The 17,202-nt window shown below is 37.1% G+C and overlaps 1 protein-coding gene across 1 annotated transcript in view; it reads left to right on the forward strand.

Moving 5' to 3' along the window:
• Positions 1-5,486: 5,486 nt before the first annotated feature.
• The window catches only part of LOC119425276 (gasdermin-E-like), a 14,531-nt gene continuing 2,815 nt past the window's right edge, over positions 5,487-17,202 (forward strand). Inside the window, exons 1-5 of the mRNA XM_037692798.1 lie at positions 5,487-5,697; positions 5,803-5,995; positions 6,957-7,258; positions 15,383-15,532; positions 16,979-17,100. Of these exons, the coding sequence (XP_037548726.1) occupies positions 5,487-5,697; positions 5,803-5,995; positions 6,957-7,258; positions 15,383-15,532; positions 16,979-17,100 (978 nt within the window). The remainder of the gene's footprint in view (positions 5,698-5,802; positions 5,996-6,956; positions 7,259-15,382; positions 15,533-16,978; positions 17,101-17,202) is intronic.

Raw genomic sequence — 17,202 nt, forward strand, 5'->3', positions numbered from 1 at the left:
TTAATTCACTTAAATGCACCAACATTTCTGTTAAAATGAGTAAAAAAATATTGCATTGTTAGCAACATTTTGGATGTCTAAAATAAAAACAGCACAACCAGTTTTATATTGTTCCATAAAATGAACACCTAACATCACAAATCACTAATGGGGTCTAAACTGCCTAAATAAGTCACCTGATTTAGAAAAATAAATACATTTCGGTAAATAATCTTTTTTTTTTTTTTAAATTGATCTTATTAAAAAACAAACTTACTTCATACAGACTTGTTTTCTAGTGGGTAATGTGCTCCGATAATTTAATTCAAACACATGTTCAGCCTGAGATCTGAACCAAAGATTGTTTAAAATTATTACTGAAAATAATTATTTTTACCACATTGATTTCATTTGGCTCGCATGCTTTTCTGTGTTTTCTGTCGGCTCTTACTTGTACGTTGACTCGTCCTGCAGGTACATAAATAATTCTTATTCATTACATCATTCTGAAAATGTTTGTGGACACTGAACATGAAGCTTCTGTGTCACCAAAAACCACTCGGATAACACCTGTGACCCAACTTCCTGTTTAAATTCAGATTACCTTCTTGACACCACTGTGTGCAATTCAACATCTGTTTAGTGTCATCACAAAAGATGTTAAAACATTTGAATGAAAACGTTAATCCAAACAATATGTGCAGCTTATCAGTGTGATTTGTGATAAAACTAGATTTAATTAGAACAACACAATTTTTCCACAGATCACAAAGAATTTCAAGAATGAAGACGCTTTTATCATTTCACTTAGGTACGCTAAAATAAAAATCTGTAATAATTACACCAAAGATCAAGTAAAATGACTAATTATATAATTAAAATATCTGCATCTAAGGCCTATTAGCAGATTATTCAAGCCCATTTATATGCATTCTGTAAAAGTCAAGTTAAAAGTCAGTGGTTCCCAACCTAGATCCTTGAGGAACACCATCCTGCATGTTTTAGTTTTCTTGCTCCAACACACCTGTTCAGTGATTTAATTGCTTCCTTATGTTCTGCAGAAGCCCATTAATTTAAATCAGTTGTGTCAAAGCAGGGAACGATTAAAACATGCAGGATGGTGTTCCACAAGGACCAGTGTTGGGAACATTATGATATTTTATATGATGGGGTTGGATTTTAGGGTGTGGGTGGGTTAGGGAGGTGGTCTACCACACCTCTTCCTAATGGAGCTACAGCAGGTGTTTTTTTGTAGACAGTAAGAGGGAAATCGGGTTATGAGATGAGTGGTGAGGAGTCGTTAATGATGGCGGTGAGTACAACACCGCTGGTACGTTAGGAGCAAACTTTCACAGTTATGACTCGAGTAATTACACAATCTAAATATTGTAATAAGAGATGCTGATAGAATTATGTTTTAACATCACAAGAGCAGGAACTACAGTAGTCCCTCGTTTAGTGCTGAAGTTACGTTCCAAGCCCTCCCACAGTAAGTGAAATTCTGCGAAGTAGGGACATTTTATTTATTTTAGTATTTATATATATATATATATTACGGCTTTATAAACCCCACACTCTTGCAATGTTTTAAACTCTTAAACCTACATAATTTTAACAACATACTTGTATGTACTGTACAGTACTGCAAAAGTTTAAATGGGTACTCATGAGCATTGGTCCTGGTTGGGTTCTGATTGGCTCTCTGCAGCAGTTGAACACCAGATGCTTTTGGAGAGAGCCAGCACAAAACCACACAATGGTCCGTATCGAGTCAAAATAATCCAGACGGATCCAGATGAAAAAGTCCGGGTGAGCTCCGGAGAAGACACCGAACCTCCAAGCAATGCCTCCCTGCTCGAGAGGCTCCCTGGGCGGGCAAGCAGCACTCACATTGACCAAAGTAGCCTTGGTCCAGTTTTTGTTGGGTTCTGATTGGCTCTCAGCTGTTGAGTGCCAAAGTCACTATGAATAAGGACAGAACTTTTTAGTCAGGTTTGGATCGAATCAAAACTCCCTCCATTTCGGCAGAAAGCAGCAGCGGAAGCACTGTTGGCTTCTGGGTATTGTAGTCCTTTTGACTGGCCTTACAGTATAGGCTTATTGAAAGAAAACTACTAAATGGCGGCACCTGTCCAAAGTTGTTTTTTTTCCGTTAACTTTTTATTTTGTACCGTCCCAACCACGTGAGTAATATTAAAGTTGACAATCGTTGAAAAACCGCGAGTCCACGAAAGTTGAACTGCGAAGTAGCGAGGGACTATTGTACAGCCAATGATTACTTTCTGGGAGTTTCATTAAAATCTCTTCAGTAGTTTGTGAGATGTTAAGCTATAGACAAAAGCAGACATGAGCAAAAATATTGTCACCCTTTCCTTCAGCAGTGGATTATAACACATCAGCGAAGAGCCATATTGTATCATTGCTTCATCCTGGACAAAAACATATTTGAATAAATCATTTTAATGCCCAAAATTAATCTGATATTTATTCCCATGTTGAGTGAAACATCTGACCACGGCTGTTAAAAATAGCTTCAGTCCGAACCAAATGACTCAAAGCAATGAAATGCAAAACATTTTTATTAATAGAACATAAAAGCCTGCTCATACCACATGGCAACACAGACACAATTAAAGGTCCCAGAAATGCATACCCACTGGTTTTTACTCCAGAGTTTCCCTCCAGATTAAAATAATCTCATACATCTCACATGGTGTTAGTTCTTGGAGTATTAGCTGTGAATGACTGTCAGTTACTACCACACCAAACTGATATCTGCATTTCTGTGGCAGTCATCTTGAATCGAGTTGACTCCAAAAGTTAATCAGATGTAAATGCACATCCGATTAATACTCCCCAAGAGTTTCATTTAAATCCTCTCAGTGATTCTAGAGATATTCTGCTAACAGACACAGACCACCCCAGTGTCCAGTGGAGGGAGGAGCGGGCTGTCAATGTGGAGGTGGACCAGTCCTTTAAAGTGTTCGCTCTCGGGTCGAACCAGAGATCTGATCCGTCTGCTGTGGACGCCCTGAGTCCCGCTCTGGGGACATTTCAGTCCATTTTGGGACCAGTTGAGACATTTATTATTGAGAGGCGTCTGCACGCGCAGAAACTGGAACCAAACCTCGCCTTTAACGTAAGCGACTCCCTTTTAACTAAAACTTAACACGGTTATTCGTGTGTTTTCGAGCTTCTTCTTCGGTGGTTTAATTAGATAATCAGTCATGGGTCTCCCCCACGCGCCTATAACGCACGTGCAGCAGTGTATACAGGTGGAATAGGACGAACATGGCAACATTTTTACTACTCAAAGCGCAAAATCGCGAATATTTGTCCCTCTTAGCATCTTAAAGTATCAGGCGCTCGTCGATAAAGTAGATTAACTTGAGAAAAGTCAATTTTATGTGAATTTTTTTTTATTTTTATTATAAGTTGTAGTTAAATTAGTTATTTAAATTTCTGCTTCTGTCTAATACAGGTGTCTGCAACCTGTGGCTCTGGGGCCACATGCGGCTCTTTGGTCCCTCTGCGGTGACTCTTTCAAGCTTTGACCAAAACTTAAATAAAACTGAATTTTACTGGTTATTATTTAAACAACAACAACAAAAAAAGAAGCTTTTTTTTTTTTCAATTTTTTGGTCATTTATTTTGCAAATATGTGAATACTAGAACTGTAATATAATCACTTTAACTTCATGCTTTATTTCTAATTATTTTTTCCACAATAAAAAAAAAATCACGTTGGCATAGTTCAATTTGTTTAAATAATTTTTTTAAAAAGATGGTAAAAAATACAATTTATTTTTTTTCCTTCTTTACAAGATCCTGGTCTTTTGTTTTAAATTGCACAAATATCAATTTTAAAATCAGATATTTTTATCTTTATAATGGGTGGTCCCTACTGGCCACAAAAGCTCCCTCCAACAAACCTAAAGTGGCTCATGGACCACCACTTGATTAGTTGTAGCAGCTTGTTGTGACTCTGGACGTTTAATTTAGTGAAGCAATGCATAAAAATGGCTCTTTTGATCGTAAAGGTTGCAGACCCCTGGTCCAATAGCTCAAATGAGCTATTAGAGCTCAGCACTTTGGTTGGCCTTGTCACTGTTTTAAGTGCTCTATAAATAAAATGTTATGGTATGGTAAATAAGGCAGGTGAGTATAACAGACCACATGGTTCTTAAAATGTTGTACAAGTACACCTGATGGTAGTGAGTAGGTGCAGTGTAAACATATTTTGTAGAAATGACTGAAAAGACCACTAAATTCTAAAAAGTGTCACAGTAAATACAGTAAATGACCACGACTCATGAAACAGTGCAGCTTATATTATTAGGAAAAGGTGGGCAATGATGTTTTGTCTATGTTGTGTGGCTGTCTGTTAGCAAAATATCTCATGCACCACTGAACAGATTTAAATTAAACTTCCTGATATTTTTCATCCGGTGTTTACTGATTAACTTTTGGAGGTATCCCAAATCAAACTGACCTTAGAAAACGCTAAAATAGCAGTAATTCAGTGAGTTTTACAGATTTTAGCTAGAATTTGGTTTGTGTCATTTTTACTGTAAATTTTACAATATTTTAACAGTGTGGTAATTTTGACAACTGAACTGAATTTAAAGCTTAAAACCAGTAGAAAAAACCACATGATTGAACCAAATCACTCCTTTTAGTTGTTTCCCTGACTTTGACACACCTGATTTGAATCATTCGGTGACTAACAGGCTTCTGTAGAACTTGATGACATAATTAAATCACTGAATCAGATGTGTTGGAGCAAGGAAACAACTAAAACATGCAGGATGGTGTTCCTCAAGGACCAGTGTTGGGAACCACTGAGATAGACTATTGTCTTTAAGGTGGTTAGAAGGTAATTCATGTCGTCCTCTTGTCTCGTTTTTCCTCCGTCCAGTCAAGAGAAACATTACTGATTTATAAATTGTATATTTGAGCCTTTGGATTTGCCTTTTGTCGTTAGGGAAATATGTTCGGTGACATCACCTCAACTCTTAAATAATTGATCCCACATGACTCAACACATAAGACTTTGTTGTTGCTTTGACATTTTTACTCACAAACAGAGGTTCATCTTTTAGTTTTTCTATCCCCTCCGCCTCCTTTCTTTGTTATCCTGCCAAAAGTCTGATCTGCTGTTTACCTCTACTCCTTTACCCCCTTCACAACTTCTATTTAAATATTCAAGCAAGGCAATGTGAGCCTGCAGAAATAGTGAGCAGAGCACGAGTGTGCACTTGCGGTTACACTAATAACATGCAGGGGACTTCCTCTGAAAGTTGAGTCACCATGTTAGGCTAGTGTAAACTGTGGGGTGTTATTCCAAACACCCATGCATTTCTGGAAAGTAGCCGCTTTAAAAGAAACCCATCAAAAGAGAAAACGTGTTGAAATAACCTTTTATTTTTAGTAGTTGAATAAAAACCAGGAAGAACTGAAAAACAAACATCTCTTTCAGCTTTCTGCCATCCCCTCCTGCTGAGGTCATGTTTTCCAAGGCGACGGCCCGATTCGTCCGTCAGATCGACCCCGACGGAAGCCTCATCCACGTGTCCCGGGTAAATGACTCGCACAAGCTTCTGCCCATGGCAATCGTTGTCAAGCGCAACCGCTTCTGGGCCTGGCAGAGACCCAAGTACCATCCGACCGATTTCACCCTCAGCGACCTGTTGCAGGGTGGCAAAGCTCTCAAACCTGGTGTGTTAATGTGCACGTAGACCCTTTGGTGCAATAAAGAAAAATAAATTGTGCCAACTTTTAGGCCACCTTCTCACCAGGAAACTCTGAACCTTTTTTCCTTAGGCGTGTCTGAGGCTGAATTCTTGACCTACCAGGGAACATTTGGAGACGAATACACCGGAAAACTGGACACGGAGGCCGGTCCCGGCAGTGTCTCAGTGGAGGGACTGGGCAGGTCTAAGCTCCAGTCGTGTTTTGGCAAGTTGAAGAAAGAAGAACTGGATGTGAAGAAGTTGCTGAAAGACTCCAACAATAGGTGACTTTTTTATTTCTTGCTTTGCAGCAGCTTACAGAACGATAAACGCATAATAGCAGAATAATGCCTAAAGCCTGTATCTTACTGGGCAGAGGAGCCTCCAAAATATCTAAAAACTTTTGTAATGGTTCTCAATTTACTTGACTGGCTTGGAGTTCTGTCGCTTGAATTCTGAGCACGTTCAAAAAAATTGCGCAACACGTTTTCTTTCAAAATAATCGCAGATTTGTCACAACTGTCAACGTGATTACAAAGCAGGCGAAGGTGGCAACCTTAGCTCAGACCCCTCCAGTGCCTCTTTTCTAAGAGTACAACTAATCTAGCAACATTTGTGGCGTTACTGGAGGTTTTTGGAGACTGATGTGTTTTCAGCGAGCAGCAGGTGCTGCTTCGAGGGGGGAGTCTTCTCCATCTCCAACAGTCGCAGCAGTGAGATACTACTGTATTTTCCAGCGTATAAGTCGCTCTGGAGTATAAGTCGCATCAGTCTAAAAAAGCATCATGAAGAGGAAAAAAACATATATAAGTCGCTTTGTCATATAAGTCGCATTTATTATGCATCACCGCTGACCCGTCCTGTTTATTATGCATTTATTTAATGGTCAAAACAGCTTCATTTCACCTGGGTGGCACGGCGTCATCCATCCATCACGGCCGGAGCCGCTAGCTCTCCAGCGTTCCTCCGCCTGCACCATCTGAGTGAAGCGAGCGTGCACAGGAGGACCCGCTGTTGCTGTTTTTAGAAATTGAAAGCGTCAGTCAAAAATTGTGTTATGAATATGGGAAAAAAAAAAACATATATAAGTCACAGGACTGACAAATCTATGCAAAAAACTGTGGCTTATACGCCGGAAAATACAGTACCTTAAGGTAACATTATTTCCAGATCTTCATATTAGAGGTGGAATGTGCCTTGTTTTTTTTTTTTATGGATGCTCACGGTTGTGTCTCTCTGCATCAGGTTAGTGGACATGCAGCACGTTCTGGTGCAGCAGATGGAGAAGCGGGCTGAAGTGCTGACGGTGGTGAAAGAAAGGATCCTCACCACCAACTCCTGCTCCGTCAGCCAAACGCAGAAGCAGCAGTGCACCTTTCAAGGGGTGCTCCGGCTGCTGGGACTGCCGGGGAGCTCTGTGAAGGTTCTGTCCGGGAAGGAGGTCAACACAGTTCAGCTCGACTGCGACGTTTCTTTGGAGATCCCCTCTGGCACGGTTATTGCTTACAGCATACTGGAGCTGGAGATAAAGAAAACCGGACACTACGGTAAGTAGTCAGGTTTGAGTGTTTGGGTTGGAGGGAGAAAAGATCTCAAAACTTGTGTCATCACTTTTTTGGGGGTTTGTTCTCACTGAATATGTGTACAGCCAAAGCCAAGAAGATAAAAAAGTATTTTATTTTTGTTGGTTTGGGGTTTTCCCTGTCTTTCTGCTTGCATTTGTTCCAGTAAACACATGATGTTTTGCACTTATCTTTTGTGAGAAAGCCTGTTGTGATGGATATTATTAGAAATTTAGCTTTTAATATGGTCTAGCTCTTTATAAATTTAGTTATTAGCTGCTTTATTTTGAAATTTTTATATAATTACAACAAAAAACAGCATAGATCGTAGTCTTGGTAACATGTTTTTCCCTGTAAAGGTGTGAACATGTGTGAATTTTTATGATTGTAAACACCCATACAAAAAATATACTATCAAATATATACAAGTGTATTGTATATTTCGGACAGACAGTATCTAAAAAATTGCAATCACACACTGTACTGCCAATCTGCCCACTTTTTTTGTGTTTGTAAAATTTTGCTCATAGATTTGCAATAACAGTGCTGGCCTGCTTACTAGTATTACAAACAATGTATAATCTAAATATTGGAACGCATATGCAGTGATAATAACATCTATTTTTATGCTTTTTATTGTTAATATTATTTTTAACTATGTATTATAACACCAAAGTTCATGCTCAGTAATCCAGGTATAAAATCCAACAATGTTCAGTTAAGTCATCTGGATGGTTTCTTTTTTTTCCTGAGACGTTTCGTCCTTCATCCAAAGGACTTCTTCAATCTGAGAAGCCACCAAACAAAACTGATTCCCACAAACTTCATATTTCATAATTTAAAATATGGTTAAATCATGTCACCTGGACCTGTTTCTATAGTGGAAGAAGTGGTCGTCCAGACGACCTGACTGAACATTATTGGATGTATTTCAATGTGCTTGCTCTCTGGCATCCATCAGGGTTGCTGCAGCACCATCCACACCCCTACTTCCCACTGTCTTGGCCTGGGCAAAAAAAAAAAATAAAAAAATAAATACTTTATTGATCTTTCCTGTTGTTTTCTGATCAAATATTCTGAAGCCCCAAAAAACAGCAAAACCACTACACAAATCTGGTAAACAATAAAACATATATTAAATGACAAAAAGATAAATTATATCAACATAATAAGAAAACATAAACAAATAAAGGTGTCAAATAATAAAAAGTGATTATAATTAGTGGGAAATTAATAGATCAGTCAGAACTATTTATGATTAAACTTGTGTTCGGATACATATTTTTATTCTTTGCTGAAGTCAGTTACAATATTCTGAATATTTTTAGGACATTGCATGTATATATATATATATATATATATATATATATATATATATATATACAAAACTGTCATAGCTCTGCTCTCTGTCAGCTCCTCTGTCATGCTGCACACTCAGTAATCACTCAACTCATGTCACCTGTCACCGCTCATTATCCCACAGCTCCACCACCTGGTCCAGTCACTACTTAAGTTCACTCATTCCTCTCAGTCTGGGCCAGAGGTGCCGGAAAGGCCAGGCGAGAGGAGGGTGTGACCGGAGACAATAAGGCGGCAGGTTTGAAAAATCCAAAAACCACAAAATCGAGGGATTTGGAGGAATCATTTTTAAAGGTGGAAGATTGCTAAATCTTGAACCTGCTTCTGACTTGGAGCTGTCAAGTAGTCATAGATGACTGCTGCAGTGAAAAGCAGGAAACGGTTGTTGAACTGAACTTTTGTTTGGCTGATGTCAGAACATGACGTCGGTAGAAGTAGAAAGAAGCAATTGGAATAGCATGGATGGTAGTGAAGAGGAAGAGATGGACGATCAAAATGAAGAGAAAGAGTGGGAAAAAGTGGGGAAGGGTGGAAAGAAACAGCAAGCTAGTGAAAGGAAAAGGAGAAAGAGAAATGAGGAAAGTACAGAAGGAACTGATAGTGAAGGTAATGAAGAAAGAGCAGATGTGTCAAAAAGCCCATCAATGAATGTTATAATAAGATTTGAAGAAGAAGCGGGAGTAAAGAAAATTGACCCACTAAAGTTAACAAAAACACTTAAAACACAAGTTGGAGAAATCAAATATGCAAAAATACTGAGAGACGGAAATCTTCTGATTGGGTGCAATACGGAAGTTCAGGTGGAAAAAGCGAGGAAAATTGGGTGGGTGTGCAAAGTTAAAGTTAAAACTGTTGTAAGAGTAGGTGAAAAAAGAAATAATGGAAGTAAAGGAGTCATTGTAGGAGTACCTTTAAATGTAAATATGAAAGATCTGGTTGAGAATCTAAAGCAAAGAAATAAAGAAGTAAAAGGAGCAAGAAGAATGACTAAAGGTCCAGAGAAAATTGAAACAGAAACTGTGCTGGTGGAGTTTGAAACAAAAGATGTGCCAAAGGACGTTTTCTTAGGCTTGATAAGGTTTAGTGTCAGGGAGTTTATACCTAAACCAGTGAGATGTTTCAACTGTCAGGAATTTGGACATATTGCTAAATTGTGTAAAGGAAAAAGGAGATGTGCCCGATGTTCTGGAGATCATGAATATGGAAAATGTGGAGCTGGAGTCAAACCAAAATGCTGCAGCTGTGGAGGAGAGCATAGCGTTGCTTTCTGGGGGTGTGAAGTGATGAAGCAGCAAACAGTTGTGCAGAAAACAAAGGTCATGCAGAAAGTAACATATGCAGAAGCATGTAAAATGGTTGAAAAAGAAAAATCGCATGGAAAACCTATGACAGAGGAGAAACAAGTAATCCAAAAGGTTATGGAAATGGTGGAAAGGAAAATAGATGAAGAGAAGAAGAAGATGGTGACTTTTATTGCAGGAGTAATAAATGCAACAATAGATGTAAAGTCTAAGACAGAAAGGATTCAGATCATTGTGAAGGCAGCTTGTCATAGTCTAGATATGAAGAACATCCGATGGGAAGATGTAAGGGGAGAGCTAAGTAGCCAAGCAAGTCAAGAAGGATCATGTGGCTCATTTTTATCACAATCCTAATCCTACAGTGGAACGCAAGGAGTCTTTTGTCAAATGGTCAAGATTTTAAACAGTTTATTTGTGATCAGACAGAAAAACCTGATATAATCTGTATACAGGAAACATGGTTGAAGGATTATTTAGACTTTAGAGTTTATGGATATATTGCAGTTAGATTTGATAGAAAAGAAGGAAATGGAGGTGGGTGTCTTTCTTTGATTAAAGAAGGTATTCCATATAAAATAATTGACAGGAAAGGAGACTTAGAATATGTAGCAATTGAAATATGGATAGAAGGAAAGGAAATAATGATTATAAATTTTTACAATCCCTGCAAAAAGATTGAAATAAGTCAACTGGAGGAGATGGGTATGAAAGGAAATATTATTTGGTGTGGAGACTTTAATGCACATCATTCACTATGGGGGAGTGAGAAAATAGATTATAATGGTAATATATTAGAAGAATTTTTGGATGATAAAAATCTTGTATGTTTGAATAATGGAGCAAAGACAAGAATAGATATTAATTCTGGTAAGGAATCTGTATTAGATTTAACATTTGTATCTAGCTGCTTGGCTCCATTATGTGAATGGCAAGTAAGAAATAAATCATTTGGTAGTGATCATTATATTATAACCAGTAATATAAGGATGGGTCAGATACAGACTCCTGAAATGGTAGGGGGAAAGTGGATATTTGGGAAAGCAAATTGGGAAAAATATAAGTATTTATGTGAAAGAAAACTTTTAAATGTTCAAAATGATTGGAGTATTGAAAGAATGAGTCAAGAGATTAGTCATAGCATTTTATCAGCTGCTGAGGAATCTATTCCAAAGACTTCAGGGAAAAATAGGAAAAAGTTAGTTCCGTGGTGGAATATTGAGTGTAAAACTGCAGTAAGAGAACGAAATAAAGCATTTAAGCTGGTCAAAAGGTCCCATAACTTTCAACATCTAATTGAATATAAAAAAGCACAGGCAAAAGTAAGAAGTACAATAAGAAGAGCAAAGAGAACATATTGGAGAGACTTTTGTGATACAATTGGTAGTAGGACACAAATAGGGGAAGTTTGGGGAATGATCAAAAAAATGGGGGGAGACAGAAGAGAATGGAGTTATCCAATACTTAATAAAAATAATCAAATAGCAATAACTGATAGAGAAAAGGCTGATATTTTAGCAAGTACTTTTGTGGAAATACATAGTGGGGAAAATTTATCAGATGATGAAAAACAGAGAAGGGAGAGAACAAAATCAAGAAATGTAGAAGCTTTAAGAAGAAAAGAGAATATTAATGAAGATCTGATGAACTGTCCTTTTTCTATGGGAGAATTGAAAAGAGCTTTGGATAAAACTAGGAACAGTGCACCAGGGAAAGATGAGATATGTTATAATATGTTAAAAAAATTAAGTGATAAAGTATTAGATAAATTATTAATATTATTTAATAAGATATGGAGAGAAGGGCGTCTACCATATAGATGGAAAGAAGCAATTATTATCCCAATAAAGAAACCTGGGAAAGATCACAGTAATCCTGGAAATTACAGACCAATTGCTTTAACCTCTAGTATGTGTAAATTGATGGAAAGGATGGTGAACGAGAGATTGATGCATTATTTAGAATCGAGAAACATAATTACACACTATCAGAGTGGTTTTCGTAGAGGAAGAGGAGCAATGGATCCTATTTTATGTTTAGAAGACGATGTTAGAAAAGCTCAGATTAATAAGGAAACTGTTGTTTCTGTGTTTTTTGATGTAGAAAAAGCATACGATATGCTATGGAGAGAAGGGTTAATGATTAAATTACATCAGGCAGGAATAGGAGGAAACATGTTTAATTGGTTAAAGGATTTTTTATGTGACAGAACTATTCAAGTTAAAATAGGATCGCATATATCACAACAATGTAAAATAGAAAATGGAACCCCTCAAGGAAGTGTGATAAGCCCTACACTATTTTCAGTTATGATTAATGATATTTTCAAAGATTTATCTTTCAGTTATGGTAAATCACTTTTTGCTGATGATGGAGCGTTATGGAAAAGGGGAAGAAATGTGGAACATCTTATTTTAAAACTTCAGGAAGGGATAGATAAAGTAAGTAAGTGGGGAATAGAGTGGGGTTTCAGATTTTCAGTTGAAAAGACAAAAGTCATGTATTTCACAAATAAAAAGATCGGAGTTAATAAAAAGTTAAAATTATACGGAAAAGAGTTAGAAAGGGTTGATTATTTTTGTTTTTTGGGAGTAGTGTTTGATAAGAAATTAACTTGGGGAAATCACATAGATCATATCATAGAGAAGGGTAAAAAGGTACTAAACATTATGAGGTGTTTAGCAGGGTTGACATGGGGTGCAACATTTGAGTCACTTAAACATATTTATGTGTCATTAATTCGGTCAAGAATAGATTATGGGAGTGTGGTGTATGGATCAGCGGCTAAAACTCGACTAAATAAATTAGATGTCATCCAAGCTAGAGCACTGAGAATTTGTTTAGGGGCAGTAAAATCAACTCCAGTATGTGCTCTACAAGTAGAATCAGGAGAAATGCCATTATGCATTAGAAGACAGCAGTTAATGGCTAATTATTGGATAAATTTGAAAGGACACAATGAAACTCATCCAGTTAAGAAAGTGTTAGAAAATTGTTGGGAAAGAGGAAAGGAGCTTAAAAATAGTTTTGGGTGGATAGGGGATAATTTAGCAAGAACATTTAAAGTATATAACAAAGAATTTAATTCAACAGTATTATGGCCCTTAAGGCCTACATGGGCATGGAAATATGTTAATGTAGATAGATCATTATTAAATATTAAGAAAAGGAAAACTACAGATATTTGTCAAGAATTTTATGATCGAGTAGAGAAGAAATATAATGATTACCTGCAAATCTATACAGATGGTTCAAAAGATCCAAAAACTGAAGCAACTAGTGTAGCAGTAGTGATTCCTGAATTAAAGATTAAGCTTTCGAAAAGAACATCTAATTTTCTGAGTATATATGCAGTAGAATTATGTGCTATATTATTGGCTTTAGAATGGGTGGAGGATAGTAGAACAAGTAAAATTATAGTTTGCAGTGATTCATTATCAGCAATATTAAGCATTGAAAAGGGAACCTCAAGTAATCACCAACACATCTTGTATGAGATTCTGTTTGTTCATCATAGACTTTGTGAACAAAACAAAACTATAGTAATTATGTGGACTCCTGCTCATTTAGGTATTTTAGGTAATGAAAAAGCAGATAGGGTGGCTAAAGAAGCTGTTAAAAAAGAAGATATTGATATGTCAATAAAATTATCTAAGTCTGAAGGAAAAAGTATAGTTTGGAAAGAAAGCAAGAAATTATGGGAAATGAGCTGGAATAATGAGACAAAAGGGAGACATTTATACAGGATACAGAAAACAGTTGATGTTAAAAGAATCGGAGGAATAAATAGGAGGGAGGAGATAATTATAAATAGAATAAGAACCGGGCATAGTTTTTTGAATGGCACTCTTTTTAAGATGGGGAAACATCTTACTGGTTTATGTGATTGGTGTAATACCACAGAAACAATAGAACATGTTTTTATTAATTGCAGGAAATATGTGGGTCAAAGAAGATTATTGAGAATGGAAATAGGTTGTAAAAGGGAACTAAAATTTGAAAATGTGGCTTCGCAGCTGAATAGTGAAGAAGGGAAAAGAAAGATATTTCGTTTTTTAAATAATACTGGACTCAATAAGAGAATTTGAGGAAAGAAATTAACTTATAGACACCAAGAGATGGCAGTAGTGCAACATTGATGGATGCAAGCTGCCGTTAAAAACCAAAGAAGAAGAAGAAGAAGTCTGGGCCAGATTCTCTATCCTGTCTCATCAGCAGTAGACTTTCCAGCATTCCATTGATTGACTCATCACGTTCATGACCCTTGCCTTGACCACGACCACGCTTTTGCCTCAGCCCTCGTCTGCTTTTGCTCATCTGATCAGGTACCGACTCATGCTCTTGTTTTTTTTGACTCTCTTTTTTGGATCACGTACTGGATACTTCTGCTGAACAACTGACTTCACGGTATGAACTCTGCCTTTCCCTTCTGACTGTTTTTTGGATCATGGATTAAAGGTCAAGCTCATTCTGTATCACGGACTTATCCTTATCCCTGAATCTGATTCCCACAGATTCATTTCCCCAATTAGTCTCTTTCCCCCTGCATCTACTAACCTTTATCTTTTAGTTGCAAGCCTGTTGGACTCCGTTCCAGTGGACCTTAACATCAGTTCTACTTCTACTGGCAGCCCGCCACTACAACACTACCCAATCACGAACTACCAATCAGAAGATCGGAACCAGCCCAGAACCGGACCTACTCCAGAGTTTTACTTATTTCACAATAAATCTTTTAACCCTCTCAGTGGTTGTTGTTGTTGTTTGCGATCCGGCCTCTGGTTCATGACACAAAACATACATTTTAAAGATGATTAAATACAGAAAAAAACTGTGCTGATTTTATTAAAGATTCCCCTTGAATAAGTGCTGTTTCTGTTCATTTCAGTAAACTATCAACGGACAAGATCGAGATAATAAAGTGAGGCAGATGCAGATAAAACCTTCAAAATAAGCAGCTCTTATGTTGTTTTGGTTTCTAGTACAGAAATTAATAGTGAAGTCAGTTAGGCTACTTTGTCATGTTTTGAGTCTGCACAGATACAACAAAAGTTGAGGGTTTTTTTTATCGTGTTTTCTGAACAAAATTTCAGCTTTCCAAATATTCACTTTAATGAGGATGGGGCCTTATTGAATTTAAAATAACAACTGCAGCTTTGTTTCCTCCAGTCTTCCTTCATTGCCCTGCTGATTGCCTCAGTGTGATTGGCTCTGTTTGTCAAAATGAAGGGGCTGCTGCAGTTCTTACCCATTTTTTTGGTTTTGATGGGGAAAAAAGTTTGATACATTGAATTAACCGTTTAAAAGAAGGAAGTCATTGTCACACTGAATAAAGAAGTGCAACAGATATGTCTTTTTCCTGTAACTGTAAAACTAATACTCTATCATTTTATAACATTTCAGGGGGCTGGTGCTTGTTTTGCTCTTTTATCTGCGATGTGTGTATTTTCAGATATCTGCCTGCAGCCTGGCACCATCGGAGGCTTTGAGAACGACTCGGTCTCAATGTCTAGATCCTGCGACGACTCGCTGACTACAGTGGATGGCATCTTCAACGGGGACACGGTGCAAGGAGCGGCTCTTTGGAGAAGTCATCAGAACGGTTAGTGTGTGCTCCTGAACTTGTGGCTTTTTTAAATTTTTATTGTTAATGGAAAATAACTGACAGTTGGGAGATCATCATGAGGAAGTGAAACATAATCCTGCATGGTTGGCAGAGGAAGTGTTTCCCCATTTATTCAAAATGTAGACATCAATGTGGATTTATTTCTACAGAAGCTATAGCTTTCTGTAGAAATAAATTGGGTTGTCCTGAAACAATACTGTGCAAAAGTCTTACTCAACATTGACTAACAATTGTGTGAATGAATGGTTATAAAACATTCATGCTGTTGTGATCCAGTTTTCTTCCGTACGTTTTTCGGTGTGATTCTCGTCCCGCAGTTTTCAAACTAGTTCAAAAAAATCATATACCAAAACAATAATAGTTTAAAAGTTTAATAGTTTTTGATTTTTGAGCATGGACTTTGGTGCATATTTGTCCTTCCTGTTCAGCCATTTGTTTTAGCTAATTTCATCTTTCTTAGATACATTCAAGTCTTTTGTGGTAATTTTGCCACTTTCAGCCTAATTAATTTATATCTACCGATTTCAGCGTGTTATGCTCCTTTCCGCTTTTTTTTTTAGTTTCAGCTTTTTTTGCTCTTTCAGCTACTTCTTCTCTGTTTTGTGCTAAATTTAGCTTGTTCAGCTAGTTCCACATTATATGAGCTTATTTCAGCTCATTCCACTTCCTTCTGGTAGTTTAAGTTTCTTTCTGTCTTTTCAGCTATAGCTTTTTATTTTTTATTTTTTTGCTAATTTCAGCTTTTTTAGATAATTTCCTGATTTTTGTTCTTATTTCTTTTTATTTAAATCTTAATTCAGCAAATATGTGTTCTTTCTGCTTTCTTCTGCTAACTTAGGCTTGTTCTTTCATTTCAGCTACATTTCAGCTGTTTTTCAGCACTAAGCATTCACACTGCATTTTCACAGGAAATGCAATTTCTCTATTTGAAATTGCTTTTAAGATGTTAGACTTTTCTTGTGGTTCTGCTTTTCAAGTGGTCTTGATCAAACGTTCTTCAGGCTCGAAGGTCTTTTTAAACCTCTTCTTTGGGCTTAAGCAGATATTTCTCTCTTGCTTGTTTTTTTTCCCAGTTTCTTAAAAACATGAATTCTAGATACGGATCATCAGCTTTGGATCTAGTTTTGGATCCAACACATTTTCTTTTTTCCTCCACTTGTGCAGTTCTCTACTTTTTTAAGCACATACTGCACATATGCTGTTCTGATCAGACACTCTCAATCACACATTTAGAGTTATCAGTGAACCTATATGTTTTTCATCTTTGGGTGAAACAGTCCCCTTTAACAGAATATTCCGGTTCCTTTAAGGCAAATTATTTAAACATTAGAGCTGCACAGAATTGTAACTAAGTTCAGATAAGTCAAAAACGTTTGGCAAATAGTACGAAGGTGTAATATTTGAACTTGCTGTATCTTACAGAATCACAGTACATGGACCTCTCTCCTCTTGGAAATCTTCCTCAATCAGTTCGATTAGCTCTGAGCAAGAAGCTCCAAGAGACTCTGAGAGACAGAGCTGCTCTGTCATATCTGCAGTGCTTGGTGAGTTGAGCTATAAACCAGAACATCAGATATTTGAGTGAGCCACAACCTAAGATTATAAACTGTGTTCTAAAGGGGGACCTAAATATATATATATATATA

This window comes from Nematolebias whitei, chromosome 19 (genome assembly GCF_014905685.2).
Source record: "Nematolebias whitei isolate Nwh7 chromosome 19, NemWhi1, whole genome shotgun sequence".
Classification (NCBI taxonomy): Eukaryota; Metazoa; Chordata; class Actinopteri; order Cyprinodontiformes; family Rivulidae; genus Nematolebias; species Nematolebias whitei.